The 25,163-nt window shown below is 30.5% G+C and overlaps 1 protein-coding gene across 3 annotated transcripts in view; it reads right to left on the bottom strand.

Moving 5' to 3' along the window:
• Positions 1-25,163, bottom strand: part of LOC139750183 (transmembrane protein 8B-like) — a 90,717-nt gene that overhangs the window by 43,447 nt on the left and 22,107 nt on the right. For all 3 annotated transcript variants that reach the window (XM_071664586.1, XM_071664587.1, XM_071664588.1), the window contains exon 4: positions 5,035-5,157. In XM_071664586.1, the coding sequence (XP_071520687.1) occupies positions 5,035-5,157 (123 nt within the window). The remainder of the gene's footprint in view (positions 1-5,034; positions 5,158-25,163) is intronic.

The raw sequence follows: 25,163 nt of genomic DNA on the forward strand, positions 1-25,163 counted from the left end.
TAAGATCTCTACTCTGTCAGAGTAGGTTTTCACTGGATTGGCTAGGGTCACTATGAAGTATGCCTGGAAAAATCTTAAAAGTACACTCTCCAGCTCACTCTTATTATAAATAAAATAGGGGTAGATTCTTCCATGAAACTGTATTACTAATCGAAAAGGCAATAATAAAAGGACAAATGCCCTATAATATGTTACGACAGTATCTTTCTCACTAGTAAAAGAGAACTATGACACCTACTTAAGATACCATAAAGTAAATGTAACAATCTTTAAGGGATAAAGGTTTACAATCCCACAGTAAAAGGAATCTCTAGTAAATTTTTACTTTTTCAGAAGAAACAGAGAAGGGGCCAAGTGAGGAGTCTCCCTCTAAGGCCCTGTCATCTGTTCTTGAACACTACCTTGTCATGCAGGAAATGGTGAATATGTATGAAAAAACTTGTTAAATATATCTTTTCTATTTACAATCAAACCCATCCAAATATGATCTTTTCATCATAGCAAAACTATGAAAGTTTGTAAAATTACCAGCTGCACCATACACATACAGTGTTGTCAAGGTCAGGTGGACACTAGTAACATTGCCTCGATTATCTATACCTCTGACTCTTGTTCCATTCAGGAACTCCCTTATGGGATGGCCATGGCAATAGTCTCCATAACTAGTGAACTCCAGCGTCGCTTCTCTGCCTTTAGTGCTTCACCCTTAATATGCCAATGAAAGAGGGCAAGTCTAGCGAAGTGTTTGCAGAGGCTCCTACTTAATGTTCCTACTGACTACTTTTATCTAATGCTAGAAAACCTTTTCCTGCCTCACCTTGATCAACTTTTGATATGGAAATAGCCAGGGTTAATAAATCACTCTCCACATGATCCAAGAGAGGTCATTATCAAATAATTCAATATCATATTGAGCTTGGTCCTCTAAATCTGGCTAAAAGCCAATGAATTTCCTTCCTAAAAACCTCATGCAAATGTGTTCTCTTTGGCATGACTAGAGGATGACTGACAGTGGTAGAAATTATCAGAGACTGCCAACTCAGCCATCACCCACGTTCAATTATTGGCCTTGAAATTGATGTGCAATTCTTGATGCAGAAATATCTGTCTAGAGGCATCACCCAACTTGTGTAAATATCCAACTGGAGACATTAAGGGGTTACAATTGGGCAAAATGCACAATCATGTAAAATAAGTTGAAACACTTGTAGAATCTAGAATTTCTGTCCATATGGTGAATTTGTCCCACTTACATAAATGTACACTTGACAAAGTTGATAGTCACAAGATAGACAGAAAATACACAATAATATTCCTGAGTCTTATATTAAATCTAACAAGTACAACTTTCTTTACAGGCACAAGCCATGCTCAAGATTGATTAAACAGCCATTTATTCCAAAACGACTAATTCAGAATGCAATCAAATCCATGAAAAATACTGCTATCAATCTAAAAATCATGCTTATAAGACATGCTGGGATATTAAGGAACAAAAACTCAGTGGATGGCAGTGATATCATGGTGGTAGCTGGAGTGAGATGATGTCTCCTTAAATGGATTAAAAGTTTCCTACTTATGAGTTACCAGAGGAATTATGTCTGTTTCCTTTTCAAGCTAAGCAAAAGTAATAGGTCCTCCTATACGGCTCAGTTCTTGGGCCTACACAAGTACCTTAACAGCTCCTCATACAATAAGCTTATTACCACCTACTAGTAGGCTTACCTTTATACTTGAATCTTTATGTTTAAAGGCATAGGAAATGGTTGATTTCCCCCCCATATGGATGGTAGGGGAACTGAAGCCCCCATATTCTCCATTTGCAGTGATCTGAAGCAAATTGTCTCCAACTAATCCATTTTCCTGACTGTTATACCACTTTCCAAGTATTCTGGATCTATTTTTCACATCTAATCCTTTGCACTGTAAAAATACGATCTTGCCCCATATTGGTTCATCTAATCACCTCTCATAAATGTATCTATTTCACTAGCATCTTCCCCTCCAGCAGCCACCTCTCAACATTAATAGAGGCATTTCAAAAAAGCTGACAGGGATAACCTATGAAAATTCTTTTTTGACTTTTCTTGGGTAAATTACTGTCTCTTATGTGGTGATGCTTCTGTCTCTGCCAAACATGTAGCAGAATAGAAACACGTACCCTCTCTTCCTCTAAGATGACCTTTTCTCCCAATCCATAGTTCAACCATTCCTGTTCTGAGGCCATTCAGGCAAGGGATCAGGCATATCAGGCTTAGAAAAACTCTCATTCCTCCAATTTCCATTCAGCTTTAATCACTTCCCATCATTGCAAGTATGTTATCCATGTAGTAAATCATTTCTTTATTCAGAGGAAGTGCAATAATCTTTCCTTGTCATCCACTTACAGGTATTTCTGGTCTCTAGCTAAGAGCATTCCTGTTGCTATACCTTTTCTTCACTTTCCCATTTTGATGGTACTACAGCTGTCTCTTCCATAGACAAAGCAACTCTCTTTGGATTCCTGTTCCTCCTCTAACTCCACCATGGATGACTAACATTCCTTCACCCTCTGATGATCCTTTTACTAATCCTATGCCCTTTCCTGTATCTCTTTTTGAACTCTCCAAAAAGTGCTTCTCTCTCTGGACATAAGCAAGATTTATGGTCCTGATGGTATCCATCCCTATGTAGTGAAAGAGTGTGTCTCTGAACTTGCACCTGTGCTTGCTCATCTGTTCTATTTCTTTCTATTTCTGTTTAAAAACCAGAACTTTTCCTTCTTCTTCGAAAAATGCATTGATACATCTATCATTTCCAAAGTCTTCAAATCCTTCCTCAGACATCTTGAATCTCACAGTCTTCTCTCTGATCACCAGCATGGCTTCTGTAAGGCAAGATCCACAGGTACTTTTTTTTCTTATCTAATTAATGTCTGGCTTCATCCCTGAAAGATTTTGGGGAATTCTTGTGTAGCTGCCCTTGATATATCCAAAGCTTTTGACAGGGTGTGGCATCAGGGGTCTCATTTTCAAGCTCCCTTCTTTTGCTTTCCTCCCTCACTTTGCTCTTTCATATCTAGCTTCCTCACTGACCAATTTATCTTTGTGTTTATTGATGGATCAACCTCTCCCCTTTTCTCCAACAGTAGTGTCCCTCAAGATTCTGTCTTGTATCCTACACCTTTTTGTCCTCTCTATCAGTGATTTCCTTTCTTCCACAAACAACCGCACGCCCTCTTTCTTATGACTCAACAACGCATTCCTCCTCATCCTTCAATTCCGCTCCTTCTTCTCACTTGATCCTCATCTTGTCTAACCACAACTTCCTCAATAACCTCATATTTGGATAGGATATCTCAGTGTGAAGATGAAATCTGGTTAAGTTTAATGCCTCTAAGACTCAGTTTCTGCCCATCTCTCTATCAAGAATTCCTCACAACTTTCCTCTCTCCTTGGATGATTCTGCAATTCCACTGCTTAACTCAATGAACATACTTGGTATTACTGTAACATTCACTCCATCTTGGAAACCCCACATTAAAGAAATAGCTAATTATGCCTCTAAGAAATTGGGACTCATTTAGATGTCAAAGTTTCTTTCCTACTGAACAGTTGCTTTGTTTATACAAAGTATCAATCCATCCTTGTATGGAGTACTGCTCTCACATCAGTGATGATTTTAGCCCTGCATCCTTACTTGACAGAGTTGAATTGAAAGCAGTCCAATTTATAAACTCTCCCAGGATAACTTCAAAACTTTTCCCATCTGCTGTACACTAATATTGATTCACTTTCCATCTTCTGATAATTATCACTGAGTTTTGCTCCCAAGAGCCAATTGCTTGCATGTCCCCACGCAATACTTGGCTAGCTGCTGTATCACATGATTACTGTGTGGCTAGTGGCAACTCAAGGGTGTGCCTTTCTGAAAACTTTCTCTTTCCATATATATTGAAGCTTTGGAACTTTCTAACCTCTTATGTCTATCCCAATAAACTGGCACATTTTGAAAAACAATTCTAACTTCCTCAAGATTTGGAAAATGCTCCCCCTTTTCTTTTCTCCTTTCATTAACCTCTTTATATTTCAATTAAGGCCAAGCCTTGATGTAGGCTTTTTTCAGTGACTGAAACCTCCAATGTGGGAAAAAAAGGGATGGCACACCATTTAATAAAGAAATGTCAACTACTAATAGAAATGACCATCTGGATTTTTTTGTCATGACTCCTGATATGTGATGGAAACTGATATTCTGAAACTTTTGTTCTTTCCCAAAGTCTCAGCGGTGACTCTTGGCTTTGTGAGACCATATACAAAACTACAACTATCCACAGCTTTCTCATTTGTCTGAGTCAAAGTGAACAAGGGCAGCATATTCTTCACTCTCACTAAAATTTCCTAAATCATCTTCAGCACTATCAAATGAAATGTCATTAATATTTTCCTTAAACTGATCAAATGCCGAACAGTAGGCTAGGGATGTCTAGCACAGATTTTGAAAAGTTTCCAGATTTGGTTAAATTTCAAGTGTTTCTCAAACACTTGAACAAAATTTCTCAGCTTTTGTCACTAGATATTTTTCAACAAAACAATCAAAATCCCATGTACTGTATCTGAGGAAAAAGAAATTTGTTAAATGACCTCTTGTGTGATGCACTTACAGTAAGTAACCAAATACTTTTCCATAGGAAGTCATGACATTTGAACACAGAGTGTCTTTCAAGCCAGCCTTATTTCAGCTGCACTAATGAGGTAAAGCCTAAAACTATGTTGACTGGGTAGAAGGTACCTATTGACTCTGCATTCTGACTGGCTGATTTTCGCTACACCATCTCATCATATCAGAAAACTGAAGAAGCTAATTCCATGAGAATGGAACAACCCTCTTACTCATGCAGTTTTGTTTCAAAATTATGTCAACCAACACCTGAAATGGTCATTCAGCCATAACAAAGTCCAGCAATTCTACAATGCAGACAGAAAATAGTACATACCATGAATCTACACACATATATTCTGATATTTTATTAAATAAAGAGAGAAAAGTTTTTACCTCCTGCTGCATCTGTTCATTCCAATTTGGTATATAAGCTGCAGCAAACCAGCTTCCAGGCAGGGGATTGTACACAGGTAGCACTGTTGCATCATGGGGCTGATATGCTGACTTTGTAACTATCTGCAAGAAAATAAATTTTTTGTACTGTATGGGATTTCCTTTACTAATCAATGTGTAAACCATAAAGATACATGCCTAAAGCTTATCATAAGAAAACCATTATATCGAAAAAAGTGGTCACTTCTCCCATAAATATGAATAAAAGCAAGGATTGGATTCAGCTGGTTTGAGAGACAAGTTACTTGGGATTTAAGTTTGAATGGAGAAAAATTGGGGGAAGTGATGTGTTCTAGATATCTGAGGGTGGACATGGCAGTGACTGGAACCATGGAAGCAGAAATGAGTCACAGGGTGGAGAAGGTGAAGGTTCTGGGAATGCTGAAAAATGTGTGGAAGGAGAGAACAATATCATACAAATGCAAGGCATAGGCTGCAAGATATGGTTGTGCGGAGGATGGTGAATGTATTGGAAATGAAATGTTTGGGGACAATACATGTTGCAAGGAGCTTTGATCAAGTAAGTAATGAAAGAGTAAGATAGATGTATATCAATAACAATACTGTGTTAGAGATAGAAGAGGGTGTGCTGAAATGGTTTGAACATATGGAGAGAGTGAGTGAAGAAAGGTTAACAAAGAGGATATATATGTCCCTCAAGCTGAACCTAATAACCTTGCTCTTATTTACATTTATTTTCAACTTTCTCCTTCCACACATTGTTCCAAACTCAGTCACCAACTTCTGCAGTTTCTCACTCAAATCAGCCACCAGTGCTGTATCATCGGCAAACAACAATTGACTCACTTCTCGGGACCCCTCATCCCCGACAGACTACATCTCGCCCATCTCTCCAAAGCTCTTGCATTTACCTCCTTAACCACCCAATCCATAAACAAATCAAACAACCATAGTGTTATCACACACCCCTGTTGCAGCCCAACCTTAACTGGAAACCAATCACTCTCCTCTCTTCCTACTTGAGTACATGCTCAGGTTATTTTTCAACTCAAAAAACCTTTTGTTTTAAAACTAAAACATAACATACTGAAACACTTCTATACTTGAAACAATCATGGAAAATATATCATAACACTCTGAAATACCTATAGATACCCGATATATACGATGCAAAGGATAAGGATACGCTATACCATTTTTGACATTTAACAACTTAATTATAGGTCATACAGACTACCAAACGATATTGTAGCCACAGATCCGTATTCAGGATGAAAAATATTTCTTATAATACGGTTTTCAAGGATACCTATTTTTCTGAGAAAAATACTTAAAATCGCAGGGTATTTTTCAGCTCAAAAAAAATTTTGATTGAAAAGGAAAACAATATATTCAGGCACTTCTATACTTGAAACAATTATGGAATATAGATCATAATCCTCTCAGTTACCCATAGATATCCAGTAAAAGAAACTGCAAATGATCAGATAATCCTACAAAAATTTTCATTTTAACACCTTAATTGTAGATCAAATATACGAAAAACATTCTAACTTCAGATTTGTGTACAGCATGTAAAATATTCCTTATATTGTGGTTTGGACAAAATTTATTTTCTCTAAAATTTAACAAAAATCAACATATTTTTTCTGTTAAAAAAGAACCTTCTTTCAAAATTGAAATATAACACTCTGAAACACTTCTATACTAGATCCAATCATGGAAAATATATCATAATGCTCACATTTACCTATAGATAATCAGTACGTACGATGCATAGAATAAGGTAATGCTATAAAATTTTCTTTATTTCGAATCTTAATTATAGGTCATAGAGACTACCAAATGATAATTACACCCCAGATTTGTATTCAGCACGAAAAATATTCCTTATAATGAAATTTTCAAGAAATCTATTTTTCTGAGAAGAATACTAAAAATTTTTTCTTTCTTTCATACTATTCGCCATTTCCCGCCTCAGGAAGGTAGCGTTAAGAACAGAGGACTGGGCCTCTGAGGGAATATCCTCACCCAGCCCCCTTCTCTGTTCCTTCCTTTGGAAAAAAAAAAAAAAAATGAGAGGGGAAGATTTCCAGCCCCCCGCTCCCTTCCCTTTTAGTCGCCTTCTACGACACGCAGGGAATACTAAAAATCACAGGGTATTTTCAGCTCAAAAAACTTTTTGTTTCAAAATGAAAACATAATATATTCAACCACTTCTATACTTGAAACAATTACGGAAAATATATCACAATACTCTCAGTTACCCATAGATACCCAGTAAATACTATGCAAACGATCAGATCATTGTATAAAAATTTTTCAATTTAACACCTTAATTCTAGGTCATACATATGATGAAAAATATTCTAACCCCAGATTTGTGTTCAGCCTGAAAAACATTATTTGTAATGTGGTTTTGAAGAAATTCTATTTATCTGAAATAATACCAAAAATTGAAGTTAATAGTTAAGGTTATTTTTCACCTCAAAAAACGTTTTTTCAAAAGTGAAACATAACATACTGAAACACTTCTATACTTGAAACAGTCATGGAAAATATATCATAACGCTCTCAGGTACCTACAGATACCTGAAAGATACGATGCAAAGGATAAGGTAATGCTTTAAAATTTTCTTTATATAACATGTTAATTATAGGTCATAGAGACTACCAAATGATATTTTGACCCCAGATTTGTATTCAGCATGAAAAATATTCCTTATAATACAATTTTCAAGAAAATCTATTTTTCTGAGAAAAATACTAATACTCAGGGTATTTTTCACCTCAAAAAACTTTTTCTTTCAAAATGAAAACATAATATATTCAACCACTTCTATACTTGAAACAATTACAGAAAATATATGATAATTCTCTCAGTTACCCATAGATACCCAGTATATACTAGGCAAATAATCAAATAATCATACAAAAACTTTACAATTGAACACCTTAATTCTAGGTCGTAAATACAATGAAAAAAATTCAAACCCCAGATTTGCGTGCAACATGAAAAACATTACTTATAATGTGGTCTTGAAGAAATGCTATTTTTCTGAAAAAAATACCAAAAATTGAAGGTAAATAGTTCAGTTATTTTTCACCTCAAAAAACTTTTGGTTTCAAAACTGAAACATAACATACTGAAACAATTCTATACTTGAAACAATCATGGAAAATATATCAACACGCTCTCAATTACCTATAGATACCCGATATATACGGCGCAAAGTATAAGATAATGCTATATCATTTTTGTCATTCACCAACTTCTATACTTGAAACAGTTATGGAATATATATCATAATGCTCTCAGTTACCCATAGATACCCAGTAAAAAAATATGCAAATAATCAGATAATCCTACAAAAATTTTCAATTTAACACCTTAATTGTAGATCATATATACGTAAAATATTCTATCCCCATGTTTCTGTTAAGCATGTAAAATATTCCTTAAATTGTGGTTTTCACAAATTTGATTTTTCTCTAAACATTACCAAAAATTAAAAAACAGTTTCTTTGAAAATTGAAACATAACATAAAAAAACACTTCTATACATGAACCAATCATGGAAAATATATCATAATGCTCACAGTTACCTATACATACCCCGTAAGTACGATGCAAAGGATAAGGTAATTCTATAATATTTTCTTTATTAAACATCTTAATTATAGGTCATAGAGACTACCAAACGATATTTTGACCCCAGATTTGTATTCAGCATGAAAAATATTCCTTATAACGCAAATTTCAAGAAAATCTATTTTTTTCAGAAAAATACTAAAATTCACAGGTAATAGCTCAGGGTATTTTTCAACTCAAAAAACTTTTTGTTTCAAAACGAAAACATAATATATTCAACCACTTCTATACTTGAAACAATTACGGAAAATATATCACAATCTCTCAGTTACCCTATATAGATACCCAGTAAATACTATGCAAACGATCAGATCATTGTATAAAAATTTTTCAATTTAACACCTGAATTCTAGGTCATACATATGATGAAAAATATTCTAACCCCAGATTTGTGTTCAGCATGAAAAACATTACTTGTAATGTGGTTTTGAAGAAATTCTATTTTTCTGAAAAAATACCAAAAATTGAAGCTAATAGTTAAGGTTATTTTTCACCTTAAAAAACTTTTTGCTTCAAAAGTGAAACATGACATACTGAAATACTTCTATACTTGAAACAGTCATGGAAAATATATCATAAAGCTCACAGTTACCTACAGATATCCGAAAGATACGATGCAAAGGATAAGGTAATGCTTTAAAATTTTCTTTATTTAACATCTTAATTATAGGTCAGAGAGACAACCAAACGATATTTTGACCCCAGATTTGTCTTCAGCATTAAAAATATTCCTTATAATGCAATTTTCAAGAAAATCTATTTTTCTGAGAAAAATACTAAAATTCACAGGTAATAGCTCAGGGTATTTTTCACCTCAAAAAACTTTTTCTTTCAAAATGAAAACATAATATATTCAACCACTTCTATACTTGAAACAATTAGAGAAAATATATGACAATTCTCTCAGTTACCCATAGGTACCCAGTAAATACTATGCAAATGATCAAATAATCATACAAAAACTTTACAATAGAACACCTTAATTCTAGGTCGTAAATACAATGAAAAAAATTCGAACCCCAGATTTGCGTGCAACATGAAAAACATTACTTACAATGTTGTATTGAAGAAATACTATTTTTCTGAAAAAAATACCTAAAATTGAAGTTAATAGTTTAGGTTATTTTTCATCTCAAAAAACTTTTTGCTTCAAAAGTGAAACATAACATACTGAAACACTTCTATACTTGAAACAGTCATGGAAAATATATCATAACGCTCTCAGTTACCTACAGATACGCGAAAGATACGATGCAAAGGATAAGGTAATGCTATAAAATTTTCTTTATTTAACATCTTAATTATAGGTCATAGAGACTACCAAATGATATTTTGACCCCAGATTTGTATTCAGCATGAAAAATATTCCTTATAATGCAATTTTCAAGAAAATCTATTTTTCTGAGAAAAATACTAAAATTCACAGTATTTTTCAGCTCAAAAAACTTTTTCTTTCAAAATGAAAACATAATATATTCAATCACTTCTATACTTGAAACAATTACAGAAAATATATGATAATTCTCTCAGTTATCCATAGATACCCAGTAAATACTATGCAAATGATCAAATAATCATAAAAAACTTTACAATTGAACACCTTAATTCTAGGTCATAAATACAATGAAAAAAATTCAAACCCCAGATTTGCGTGCAACATGAAAAACATTACTTATAATGTGGTCTTGAAGAAATGCTATTTTTCTGAAAAAAATACCAAAAATTGAAGGTAAATAGTTCAGTTATTTTTCATCTCAAAAAACTTTTTGTTTCAAAACTGAAACATAACATACTAAAACAATTCTATACTTGAAACAATCATGGAAAGCATATCATCACGCTCTCAATTACCTATAGATACCCGATATATACGGCGCAAAGTATAAGATAATGCTATATCATTTTTGTCATTCATCAACTTCTATACTTGAAACAGTTATGGAATATATATCACAATGCTCAACTGATCAGTTACCCATACATACCCAGTAAAAGAATATGCAAATAATCAGATAATCCTACAAAAATTTTCAATCTAACACCTTAATTGTAGATCATATATACGTAAAATATTCTATCCCAAGATTTCTGTTAAGCATGTAAAATATTCCTTAAATTGTGGTTTTCACAAATTTGATTTTTCTCTACAAATTACAAAAAATTAAAAAACACTTTATTTCAAAATTGAAACATAACATGCTAAAACACTTCTACACATGAACCAATCATGGAAAATATATCATAATGTTCACAGTTACCTATACATACCCGGTAAGTACGATGCAAAGGATAAGGTAATTCTATAAAATGCTCTTTAATAAACATCTTAATTATACGTCACAGAGACTACCAAACGATATTTTGACCCCAGATTTGTATTCAGCATGAAAAATATTCCTTATAATGCAAATTTCAAGAAAATCTATTTTTCTCAGAAAAATACTAAAATTCACAGGTAATAGCTCAGGGTATTTTTCAGCTCAAAAAACTTTTTGTTTCAAAATGAAAACATAATATATTCAACCACTTCTATACTTCAAACAATTACGGAAAATATATCACAATACTCTCAGTTACCCATAAATACCCAGAAAATACTATTCAAACGATCAGATCATTGTATAAAAATTTTTCAATTTAACACCTGAATTCTAGGTCATACAGATGATGAAAAATATTCTAACCCCAGATTTGTGTTCAGCCTGAAAAATATTACTTATAATGTGGTTTTCAAGAAATTCTATTTTTCTGAAAAAATACCAAAAATTGAAGTTAATAGTTATAATAGTTAAGGTTATTTTTCACCTCAAAAAACTTTTTGCTTCAAAAGTGAAACATAACATACTGAAACACTTCTATACTTGAAACAGTCATGGAAAATATATCATAATAACGCTCTCAGTTACCTACAGATACCCGAAAGATACGATGCAAAGGATAACGTAATGCTATAAAATTTTCTTTATTTAACATCTAATTTTAGGTCATAGAGACTACCAAATGATATTTTGACCCCAGATTTGTATTCAGCATGAAAAATATTCTTTATAATGCAATTTTCAAGAAAATCTATTTTTCTGAGAAAAATACTAAAATTCACAGGTAATAGCTCAGGGTATTTTTCACCTCAAAAAACTTTTTCTTTCAAAATAAAAACATAATATATTCAATCACTTCTATACTTGAAACAATTACAGAAAATATATGATAATTCTCTCAGTTACCCATAGATACCCAGTAAATACTATGCAAAAGATCAAATAATCATACAAAAACTTTACAACTGAACACCTTAATTCTAGGTCGTAGATACAATGAAAAAAATTCGAACCCCAGATTTGCATGCAACATGAAAAACATTACTTATAATGTGGTGTTGAAGAAATGCTATTTTTCTGAAAAAATACCAAAAATTGAAGGTAAATAGTTCAGTTACTTTTCATCTCAAAAACCTTTTTGTTTCAAAACTGAAACATAACATACTGAAACAATTCTATACTTGAAACAGTCATGGAAAATATATCATCACGCTCTCAATTACCTATAGATACCCGATATATACGGCCCACAATATAAGATAATGCTATATCATTTTTGTCATTCACCAACTTCTATACTTGATACAGTTATGGAATATATATCATAATGCTCTCGGTTACCCTTAGATACCCAGTAAAATACGCAAATAATCAGATAATCCTACAAAAATTTTCAATTTATCACCTTAACTGTAGATCATATATACGTAAAATATTCTATCACCAGATTTCTGTTAAGCATGTAAAATATTCCTTAAATCGTGGTTTTCACAAATTTGATTTTTCTCTAAACATTACCATAAATCAAAAGACACTTTCTTTCAAAATTGAAACATAACATACTAAAACACTTCTATACATGAACCAATCATGGAAAATATATCATAATGCTCACAGTTACCTATACATACCCGGTAAGTACGATGCAAAGGATAAGGTAATTCTATAAAATGCTCTTTATTAAACATCTTAATTATAGGTCACAGAGACTACCAAACGATATTTTGACCCCAGATTTGTATTCAGCATGAAAAATATTCCTTATAACGCAAATTTCAAGAAAATCTATTTTTCTCTGAAAAATACTAAAATTCACAGGTAATAGCTCAGGGTATTTTTCAGCTCAAAAAACTTTTTGTTTCAAAATGAAAACATAATATATTCAAACACTTCTATACTTGAAACAATTACGGAAAATATATCACAATACTCTCAGTTACCCATAGATACCCAGTAAATACTATGCAAACGATCAGATCATTGTATAAAAATTTTTCAATTTAACACCTGAATTCTAGGTCATACGTATGATGAAAAATATTCTAACCCCAGATTTGTGTTCAGCATGAAAAACATTACTTGTAATGTGGTTTTGAAGAAATTCTATTTTTCTGAAAAAATACCAAAAATTGAAGTTAATAGTTAAGGTTATTTTTTCACCTCAAAAAACTTTTTGCTTCAAAAGTGAAACATAACATACTGAAACACTTCTATACTTGAAACAGTCATGGAAAATATATCATAACGCTCTCAGTTACCTACAGATACCCGAAAGATACAATGCAAAGGATAAGGTAATGCTATAAAATTTTCTTTATTTAACATCTTAATTATAGGTCATAGAAACTACCAAATGATATTTTGACCCCAGATTTGTATTCAGCATGAAAAATATTCCTTATAATGCAATTTTCAAGAAAATCTATTATTCTGAGAAAAATACTAAAATTCACAGGTAATAGCTCAGGGTATTTTTCAGCTGAAAAAACTTTTTCTTTCAAAATGAAAACATAATATATTCAACCACTTCTATACTTGAAACAATTACAGAAAATATATAATAATTCTCTCAGTTACCCATAGATACCCAGTAAATACTATGCAAATGATCAAATAATATACAAAAACTTTACAATTGAACACCTTAATTCTAGGTCGTAAATACAATGAAAAAAATTCGAACCCCAGATTTGCGTGCAACATGAAAAACATTACTTATAATGTGGTATTGAAGAAATGCTATTTTTCTGAAAAAAAACCAAAAATTGAAGTTAATAGTTAAGGTTATTTTTCATCTCAAAAAACTTTTTGCTTCAAAAGTGAAACATAACATACTGAAACACTTCTATACTTGAAACAGTCATGGAAAATATATCATAACGCTCTCAGTTACCTACAGATACGCGATAGATACGATGCAAAGGATAAGGTAATGCTATAAAATTTTCTTTATTTAACATCTTAATTATAGGTCATAGAGACTACCAAATGATATTTTGCCCCCAGATTTGTATTCAGCATGAAAAATATTCCTTATAATGCAATTTTCAAGAAAATCTATTTTTCTGAGAAAAATACTAAAATTCACAGGTAATAGCTCAGGTATTTTTCACCTCAAAAAACTTTTTCTTTCAAAATGAAAACATAATATATTCAATCACTTCTATACTTGAAACAATTACAGAAAATATATGATAATTCTCTCAGTTACCCATAGATACCCAGTAAATACTATGCAAATTATCAAATAATCATACAAAAACTTTACAACTGAACACCTTAATTCTAGGTCGTAGATACAATGAAAAAAATTCGAAACCCAGATTTGCGTGCAACATGAAAAACATTACTTATAATGTGGTCTTGAAGAAATGCTATTTTTCTGAAAAAAATACCAAAAATTGAAGGTAAATAGTTCAGTTATTTTTCACCTCAAAAAACTTTTTGTTTCAAAACTGAAACATAACATACTGAAACAATTCTATACTTGAAACAATCATGGAAAATATATCATCACGCTCTCAATTACCTATAGATACCCGATATATACGGCGCAAAGTATAAGATAATGCTATATCATTTTTGTCATTCACCAACTTCTATCCTTGAAACAGTTATGGAATATATATCATAACGCTCTCAGTTACCCATAGATACCCAGTAAAAGAATATGCAAATAATCAGATAATCATACAAAAATTTGCAATTTAACACCTTAATTGTAGATCATATATACGTAAAATATTTATCCCCAGATTTCTGTTAAGCATGTAAAATATTCCTTAAATTGTGGTTTTCACAAATTTGATTTTTCTCTAAAAATTACCATAAATTAAAAAACACTTTCTTTCAAAATTGAAACATAACATACTAAAACACTTCTATACATGAACCAATCATGGAAAATATATCATAATGCTCACAGTTACCTATACATACCCGGTAAGTACGATGCAAAGGATAAGGTAATTCTATAAAATTTTCTTTATTAAACATCTTAATTAGAGGTCATAGAGACTACCAAACGATATTTTGACCCCAGATTTGTATTCAGCATGAAAAATATTCCTTATAACGCAAATTTCAAGAAAATCTATTTTTCTCAGAAAAATACTAAAATTCACAGGTAATAGCTCAGGGTATTTTTCAGCTCAAAAAACTTTTTGTTTCAAAATGAAAACATAATATATTCAACCACTTCTATACTTGAAACAATTACGGAAAATATATCACAATACTCTCAGTTACCCATAAATACCCAGTAAATACTATGCAAACGATCAGATCATTGTATAAAAATTTTCAATTTAACACCTGAATTCTAGGTCATACATATGATGCAAAATATTCTAACCCCAGATTTGTGTTCAGCATGAAAAACATTACTTGTAATGTGGTTTTGAAGAAATTCTATTTTTCTGAAAAAATACCAAAAATTGAAGTTAATAGTTAAGGTTATTTTTCACCTCAAAAACTTTTTGCTTCAAAAGTGAAACATAACATACTGAAACACTTCTATACTTGAAACAGTCATGGAAAATATATCATAACGCTCTCAGTTACCTACAGATACCCGAAAGATACGATGCAAAGGATAAGGTAATGCTATAAAATTTTCTTTATTTAACATCTAATTTTAGGTCATAGAGACTACCAAATGATATTTTGACCCCAGATTTGTATTCAGCATGGAAAAAATTTCCTTATAATGCAATTTTCAAGAAAATCTATTTTTCTGAGAAAAATACTAAAATTCACAGGTAATAGCTCAGGGTATTTTTCAGCTCAAAAAACTTTTTCTTTCAAAATGAAAACATAATATATTCAATCACTTCTATACTTGAAATAATTACAGAAAATATATGATAATTCTCTTAGTTACCCATAGATACCCAGTAAATACTATGCAAATGATCAAATAATCATACAAAAACTTTACAACTGAACACCTTAATTCTAGGTCGTAGATACAATGAAAAAAATTTGAATCCCAGATTTGCGTGCAACATGAAAAACATTACTTATAATGTGGTCTTGAAGAAATACTATTTTTCTGAAAAAAATACCAAAAATTGAAGGTAAATAGTTCATTTATTTTTCACCTCAAACAACTTTTGGTTTCAAAACTGAAACATAACATACTGAAACAATTCTATACTTGAAACAATCATGGAAAATATATCATCACGCTCTATAGATACCCGATATATACGGCGCAAAGTATAAGATAATGCTATATCATTTTTGTCATTCACCAACTTCTATACTTGAACAGTTATGGTATATATATCATAAAGCTCTCAGTTACCCATAGATACCCAGTAAAAGAATACGCAAATAATCAGATAATCCTACAAAAATTTCCAATTTAACACCTTAACTGTGGATCATATATAAGTAAAATATTCTATCCACAGATTTCTGTTAAGCATGTAAAATATTCCTTAAATTGTGGTTTTCACATATTTGATTTTTCTCTAAACATCACCAAAAATTAAAAAACACTTTCTTTCAAAATTGAAACATACTAAAACACTTCTATACATGAACCAATCATGGAAAATATATCATAATGCTCACAGTTACCTATACATACCCGGTAAGTACGATGCAAAGGATAAGGTAATTCTATAAAATGCTCTTTATTAAACATCTTAATTATAGGTCACAGAGACTACCAAACATTATTTTGACCCCATATTTGTATTCAGCATGAAAAATATTCCTTATAACGCAAATTTCAAGAAAATCTATTTTTCTCAGAAAAATACTAAAATTCTCAGGTAATACCTCAGGGTATTTTTCAGCTCAAAAAACTTTTTGTTTCAAAATGAAAACATAATATATTCAACCAATTCTATACTTGAAACAATTACGGAAAATATATCACAATACTCTCAGTTACCCATAAATACCCAGTAAATACTATGCAAACGATCAGATCATTGTATAAAAATTTTTCAATTTAACACCTGAATTCTAGGTCATACGTATGATGAAAAATATTCTAACCCCAGATTTGTGTTCAGCATGAAAAACATTACTTGTAATGTGGTTTTGAAGAAATTCTATTTTTCTGAAAAAATACCAAAAACTGAAGTTAATAGTTAAGGTTATTTTTATTTTTCACCTCAAAAAATTTTTTGCTTCAAAAGTGAAACATAACATACTGAAACACTTCTATACTTGAAACAGTCATGGAAAATATATCATAACGCTCTCAGTTACCTACAGATACCCGAAAGATACGATGCAAAGGATAAGGTAATGCTATAAAATTTTCTTTATTTAACATCTTAATTATAGGTCATTGAGACTACCAAATGATATTTTGACCCCAGATTTGTATTCAGCATGAAAAATATTCCTTATATTGCAATTTTCAAGAAAATCTATTATTCTGAGAAAAATACTAAAATTCACAGGCTCAGGGTATTTTTCACCTTAAAAAACTTTTTCTTTCAAAATGAAAACATAATATATATAATCACTTCTATACTTGAAACAATTACAGAAAATATATGATAATTCTCTCAGTTACCCATAGATACCCAGTAAATACTATGCAAATGATCAAATAATCATACAAAAACTTTACAATGGAACACCTTATTTCTAGGAAGTAAATACAAAAAAAAAAATTTGAACCCCAGATTTGCATGCAAAATGAAAAACATTACTTACAATGTAGTCTTGAAGAAATGCTATTTTTCTGAAAAAAATACCAAAAATTGAAGGTAAATAGTTCAGTTACTTTTCACCTCAAAAAAATTTGGTTTCAAAATTGAAACAATTCTATACTTGAAACGATCATGGAAAATATATCATCACGCTCTCAAGTACCTATAGATAACCGATATATATGGCGCAAATTATAAGATAATGCTATATTATTTTTGTCATTCACCAACTTCTATACTTGAAACAGTTATGGAATATATATCATAATGCTCTCAGTTACCCATAGATACCCAGTAAAAGAATACGCAAATATTCAGATAATCCTACAAAAATTTTCAATTTAACACCTTAATTGTAGATCACATATACGTAAAATATTCTATCCCCAGATTTCTGTTAAGCATGTAAAATAGTCTTTAAATTGTGGTTTTCACAAATTTGATTTTTCTCTAAAAATTACAGAAAATTAAAAAAACTCTTTCAAAATTGAAACATAACATACTAAAACACTTCTATACATGAACCAATCATGGAAAATATATCATAATGCTCACAGTTACCTATATATACCCGGTAAGTACAATGCAAAGGATAAGGTAATTCTATAAAATTTTCTTTATTAAACATCTTAATTAGAGGTCATAGAGACTACCAAATGATATTCTGACCCCAGATTTGTATTCAGTATGAAAAATAATCCATATAATGCAAATTTCAAGAAAATCTATTTTTCTCAGAAAAATACTTAAAATTCACAGGTAATAGCTCAGGGTATTTTTCAGCTCAAAAAACTTTTTGTTTCAAAATGAAAACATAATATATTCAACCACTTCTATACTTGAAACAATTACGGAAAATATATCACAATACTCTCAGTTACCCATAAATACCCAGTAAATACTATTCAAACGATCAGATCATTGTATAAAAGTTTTTCAATTTAACACCTGAATTCTAGGTCATACATATGATGAAAAATATTCTAACCCCAGATTTGTGTTCAGCATGAAAAACATTACTTGTAATGTGGTTTTGAAGAAATTCTATTTTTCTGAAAAAATACCAAAAATTGAAGTTAATAGTTATAATAGTTAAGGTTATTTTTCACCTCAAAAAACTTTTTGCTTCAAAAGTGAAACATAACATACTGAAACACTTCCATACTTGAAACAGTCATGGAAAATATATCATAATAACGCTCTCAGTTACCTACAGATACCCGAAAGATACGATGCAAAGGATAAGGTAATGCTATAAAATTTTCTTTATCTAACATCTAATTTTAGGTCATAGAGACTACCAAATGATATTTTGACCCCAGATTTGTATTCAGCATGAAAAATATTCTTTATAATGCAATTTTCAAGAAAATCTATTTTTCTGAGAAAAATACTAAAATTCACAGGTAATAGCTCAGGGTATTTTTCAGCCCAAAAAACTTTTTCTTTCAAAATAAAATCATAATATATTCAATCACCTCTATACTTGAAACAATTACAGAAAACATATGATAATTCTCTCAGTTACCCATAGATACCCAGTAAATACTATCCAAAAGATCAAATAATCATACAAAAACTTTACAACTGAACACCTTAATTCTAGGTCGTAGATACAATGAAAAAAATTCGAACCCCAAATTTGCGTGCAACATGAAAAACATTACTTATAATGTGGTCTTGAAGAAATGCTATTTTTCTGAAAAAAATACCAAAAATTGAAGGTAAATAGTTCAGTTACTTTTCACCTCAAAAAACTTTTTCTTTCAAAACTAAAACATAACATACTGAAACAATTCTATACTTGAAACAGTCATGGAAAATATATCATCACGCTCTCAATTACCTATAGATACCCGATATATACGGCCCACAGTATAAGATAATACTATATCATTTTTGTCATTCACCAACTTCCATACTTGAAACAGTTATGGAATATTTATCATAATGCTCTCAGTTACCCATAGATACCCAGTAAAAGAATACGCAAATAATCAGATAATCCTACAAAAATTTTCAATTTAACACCTTAACTGTAGATCATATATACGTAAAATATTCTATCACCAGATTTCTGTTAAGCATGTAAAATATTCCTTAAATCGTGGTTTTCAAAAATTTGATTTTTCTCTAAAAATTACCAAAAATTTAAAAAACACTTTCTTTCAAAATTGAAACATAACATACTAAAACACTTCTATACATGAACCAATCATGGAAAATATATCATAATGCTCACAGTTACCTATACATACCCGGTAAGTACGATGCAAAGGATAAGGTAATTCTATAAAATGCTCTTTATTAAACATCTTAATTATAGGTCACAGAGACTACCAAACAATATTTTGACCCCAGATTTGTATTCAGCATGAAAAATATTCCTTATAACGCAAATTTCAAGAAAATCTATTTTTCTCTGAAAAATACTAAAATTCACAGGTAATAGCTCAGGGTATTTTTCAGCTCAAAAAACTTTTTGTTTCAAAATGAAAACATAATATATTCAACCAATTCTATACTTGAAACAATTACGGAAAATATATCACAATACTCTCAGTTACCCATAGATACCCAGTAAATACTATGCAAACGATCAGATCATTGTATAAAAGTTTTTCAATTTAACACCTGAATTCTAGGTCATACGTATGATGAAAAATATTCTAACCCCAGATTTGTGTTCAGCATGAAAAACATTACTTGTAATGTGGTTTTGAAGAAATGCTATTTTTCTGAAAAAATACCAAAAATTGAAGTTAGTAGTTAAGGTTATTTTTTCACCCCAAAAAGTTTTTGCTTCAAAAGTGAAACATAACATACTGAAACACTTCTATACTTGAAACAGTCATGGAAAATATATCATAACGCTCTGTTACCTATAGATACCCAAAAGATACGATGCAAAGGATAAGGTAATGCTATAAAATTTTCTTTATTTAACATCTTAATTATAGGTCATAGAGACTACCAAATGATATTTTGACCCCAGATTTGTATTCAGCATAAAAAATATTCCTTATAATGCAATTTTCAAGAAAATCTATTTTTCTGAGAAAAATACTAAAATTCACAGGTAATAGCTCAGGGTATTTTTCAGCTCAAAAAACTTTTTCTTTCAAAATGAAAACATAATATATTCAACCACTTCTATACTTGAAACAATTACAGAAAATATATAATAATTCTCTCAGTTACCCATAGATACCCAGTAAATACTGTGCAAATGATCAAATAATCATACAAAAACTTTACAATTGAACACCTTAATTCTAGGTCGAAAATACAATAAAAAAATTTGAACTCCAGATTTGCGTGCAACATGAAAAACATTACTTATAATGTGGTCTTGAAGAAATGCTAGTTTTCTGAAAAAATACCGAAAATTGAAGGTAAATAGTTCCGTTATTTTTCACCTCAAACAACTTTTTGTTTCAAAACTGAAACATAACATACTGAAACAATACTATACTTGAAACAATCATGGAAAATATATCATCACGCTCTCAATTACCTATAGATACCCGATACATACGGCACAAAGTATAAGATAATGCTATATCATTTTTGTCATTCACCAACTTCTATCCTTGAAACAGTTATGGAATATATATCATAATGCTCTCAGTTACCCATAGATACCCAGTAAAAGAATATGCAAATAATCAGATAATCCTACAAAAATTTGCAATTCAACACCTTAATTGTAGATCATATATACGTAAAATATTTTATCCCCAGATTTCTGTTAAGCATGTAAAATATTCCTTAAATTGTGGTTTTCTCAAATTTGATTTTTCTCTAAAAATTACCATAAATCAAAAAACACTTTCTTTCAAAATTGAAACATAACATACTAAAACACTTCTATACATGAACCAATCATGGAAAATATATCATAATGCTCACAGTTACCTATACATACCCAGAAAGAACGATGCAAAGGATAAGGTAATTCGATAAAATTTCTCTATTAAACATCTTAATTTGAGGTCATAGAGACTACCAAACGATATTCTGACCCCAAATTTGTATTCAGCATGAAAAATATTCCTTATAACGCAAATTTCATGAAAATCTATTTTTCTCAGAAAAATACTAAAATTCACAGGTAATCGCTCAGGGTATTTTTCAGCTCAAAAAACTTTTTGTTTCAAAATGAAAGCATAATATATTCAACCACTTCTATACTTGAAACAATTACGGAAAATATATGACAATACTCTCAGTTACCCATAAATACCCAGTAAATACTATGCAAACGATCAGATCATTGTATAAAAATTTTTCAATTTAACACCTGAAGTCTAGGTCATACATATGATGCAAAATATTCTAACCCCAGATTTGTGTTCAGCATGAAAAACATTACTTGTAATGTGGTTTTCAAGAAATTCTATTTTTCTGAAAAAATACCAAAAATTGAAGTTAATAGTTAAGGTTATTTTTCACCTCAAAAAACTTTTTGCTTCAAAAGTGAAACATAACATACTGAAACACTTCCATACTTGAAACAGTCATAAAAAATATATCATAATAACGCAGTCAGTTACCTACAGATACCCAAAAGATACGATGCAAAGGATAAGGTAATGCTATAAAATTTTCTTTATTTAACATCTAATTTTAGGTCATAGAGACTACCAAATGATATTTTGACCCCAGAGTTGCATTCAGCATGAAAAATATTCCTTAAAATGCAATTTTCAAGAAAATCTATTTTTCTGAGAAAAATACTAAAATTCACAGGTAATAGCTCAGGGTATTTTTCAGCTCAAAAAACTTTTTCTTTCAAAATGAAAACATAATATATTCAATCACTTCTATACTTGAAACAATTACAGAAAATATATGATAATTCTCTCAGTTACCTATAGATACCCAGTAAATACTATGCAAATGATCAAATAATCATACAAAAACTTTACAACTGAACACCTTAATTCTAGGTCGTAGATACAATGAAAAAAATTCGAACCCCAGATTTTCGTGCTACATGAAAAACATTACTTATAATGTGGTCTTGAAGAAATGCTAGTTTTCTGAAAAAAATACCAAAAATTGAAGGTAAATAGTTCAGTTATTTTTCACCTCAAAAAAACTTTTGGTTTCAAAACTGAAACATAACATACTGAAACAATTCTATACTTGAAACAATCATGGAAAATATATCATCATGCTCTCAATTACCTATAGATACCCCATATATACGGCGCAAAGTATAAGATAATGCTATATCATTTTTGTCATTCACCAACTTCTATCCTTGAAACAGTTATGGAATATATATCATAATGCTCTCAGTTACCCATTGATACCCAGTAAAAGAATATGCAAATAATCAGATAATCATACAAAAATTTACAATTGAACATCTTAATTGTAGATCATATATACGTAAAATATTTTATCCCCAGATTTCTGTTAAGCATGTAAAATATTCCTTAAATTGTGGTTTTCACAAATTTGATTTTTCTCTAAAAATTACCATAAATCAAAAAACCATTTCTTTCAAAATTGAAACATAACATACTAAAACACTTCTATACATGAACCAATCATGGAAAATATATCATAATGCTCACAGTTACCTATACATACCCGGTAAGTACGATGCAAAGGATAAGGTAATTCTATAAAATTTTCTTTATTAAACATTTTTTTTTATTAGAGGTCATAGAGACTACCAAACGATATTTTGACCCCAGATTTGTATTCAGCATGAAAAATATTCCTTATAACGCAAATTTCAAGAAAATCTATTTTTCTCAGAAAAATACTAAAATTCACAGGTAATAGCTCAGGGTATTTTTCAGCTCAAAAAACTTTTTGTTTCAAAATGAAAACATAATATATTCAACCACTTCTATACTTGAAACAATTATGGAAAATATATCACAATACTCTCAGTTACCCATAAATACCCAGTAAATACTATGCAAACGATCAGATCATTGTATAAAAATTTTTCAATTTAACACCTGAATTCTAGGTCATACATATGATGAAAAATATTCTAACCCCAGATTTGTGTTCAGCATGAAAAACATTACTTGTAATGTGGTTTTGAAGAAATTCTATTTTTCTGAAAAAATACTAAAAATTGAAGTTAATAGTTAAGGTTATTTTTCACCTCAAAAAACTTTTTGCTTCAAAAGTGAAACATAACATACTGAAACACTTCCATACTTGAAACAGTCATGGAAAATATATCATAATAACGCTCTCAGTTACCTACAGATACCCGAAAGATACGATGCAAAGGATAAGGTAATGCTATAAAATTTTCTTTATTTAACATCTAATTTTAGGTCATAGAACTACCAAATGATATTTTGACCCCAGATTTGTATTCAGCATGAAAAATATTCCTTATAATGCAATTTTCAAGAAAATCTATTTTTCTGAGAAAAATACTAAAATTCACAGGTAATAGCTCAGGGTATTTTTCAGCTGAAAAAACTTTTTCTTTCAAAATGAAAACATAATATATTCAATCACTTCTATACTTGAAACAATTACAGAAAATATATGATAATTCTCTCAGTTACCCATAGATACCCAGTAAATACTAAACAAATGATCAAATAATCATACAAAAATTTTACAACTGAACACCTTAATTCTAGGTCGTAGATACAATGAATAAAATTCGAACCCCAGATTTGCGTGCAACATGAAAAACATTACTTATAATGTGGTCTTGAAGAAATGCTAGTTTTCTGAAAAAAATACCAAAAATTGAAGGTAAATAGTTCAGTTATTTTTCACCTCAAAAAACTTTTGCTTTCAAAACTGAAACATAACATACTGAAACAATTCTATACTTGAAACAATCATGGAAAATATATCATCACGCTCTCAATTACCTATAGATACCTGATATATATGGCGCAAAGTATAAGACAATGCTATATTATTTATGTCATTCACCAACTTCTATACTTGAAACAGTTATGGTATATATATCATAATGCTCTCAGTTACCCATAGATACCCAGTAAAAGAATACGCAAATAATCAGATAATCCTACAAAAATTTTCAATTTAACACCTTAACTGTAGATCATATATACGTAAAATATTCTATCACCAGATTTCTGTTAAGCATGTAAAATATTCCTTAAATCATGGTTTTCACAAATTTGATTTTTCTCTAAAAATTACCAAAAATTAAAAAACACTTTCTTTGAAAATTGAAACATAATATACTAAAACATTTCTATACATGAACCAATCATGGAAAATATATCATAATGCTCACAGTTACCTATACATACCCGGTAAGTAAGATGCAAAGGATAAGATAATTCTATAAAATGCTCTTTATCAAACATCTTAATTATAGGTCACAGAGACTACCAAACGATATTTTGACCCCAGATTTGTATTCAGCATGAAAAATATTCCTTATAATGCAATTTTCAAGAAAATCTATTTTTCTGAGAAAAATAC

The sequence above is a fragment of the Panulirus ornatus genome, chromosome 9 (assembly GCF_036320965.1).
Source record: "Panulirus ornatus isolate Po-2019 chromosome 9, ASM3632096v1, whole genome shotgun sequence".
Taxonomy (NCBI): Eukaryota; Metazoa; Arthropoda; class Malacostraca; order Decapoda; family Palinuridae; genus Panulirus; species Panulirus ornatus.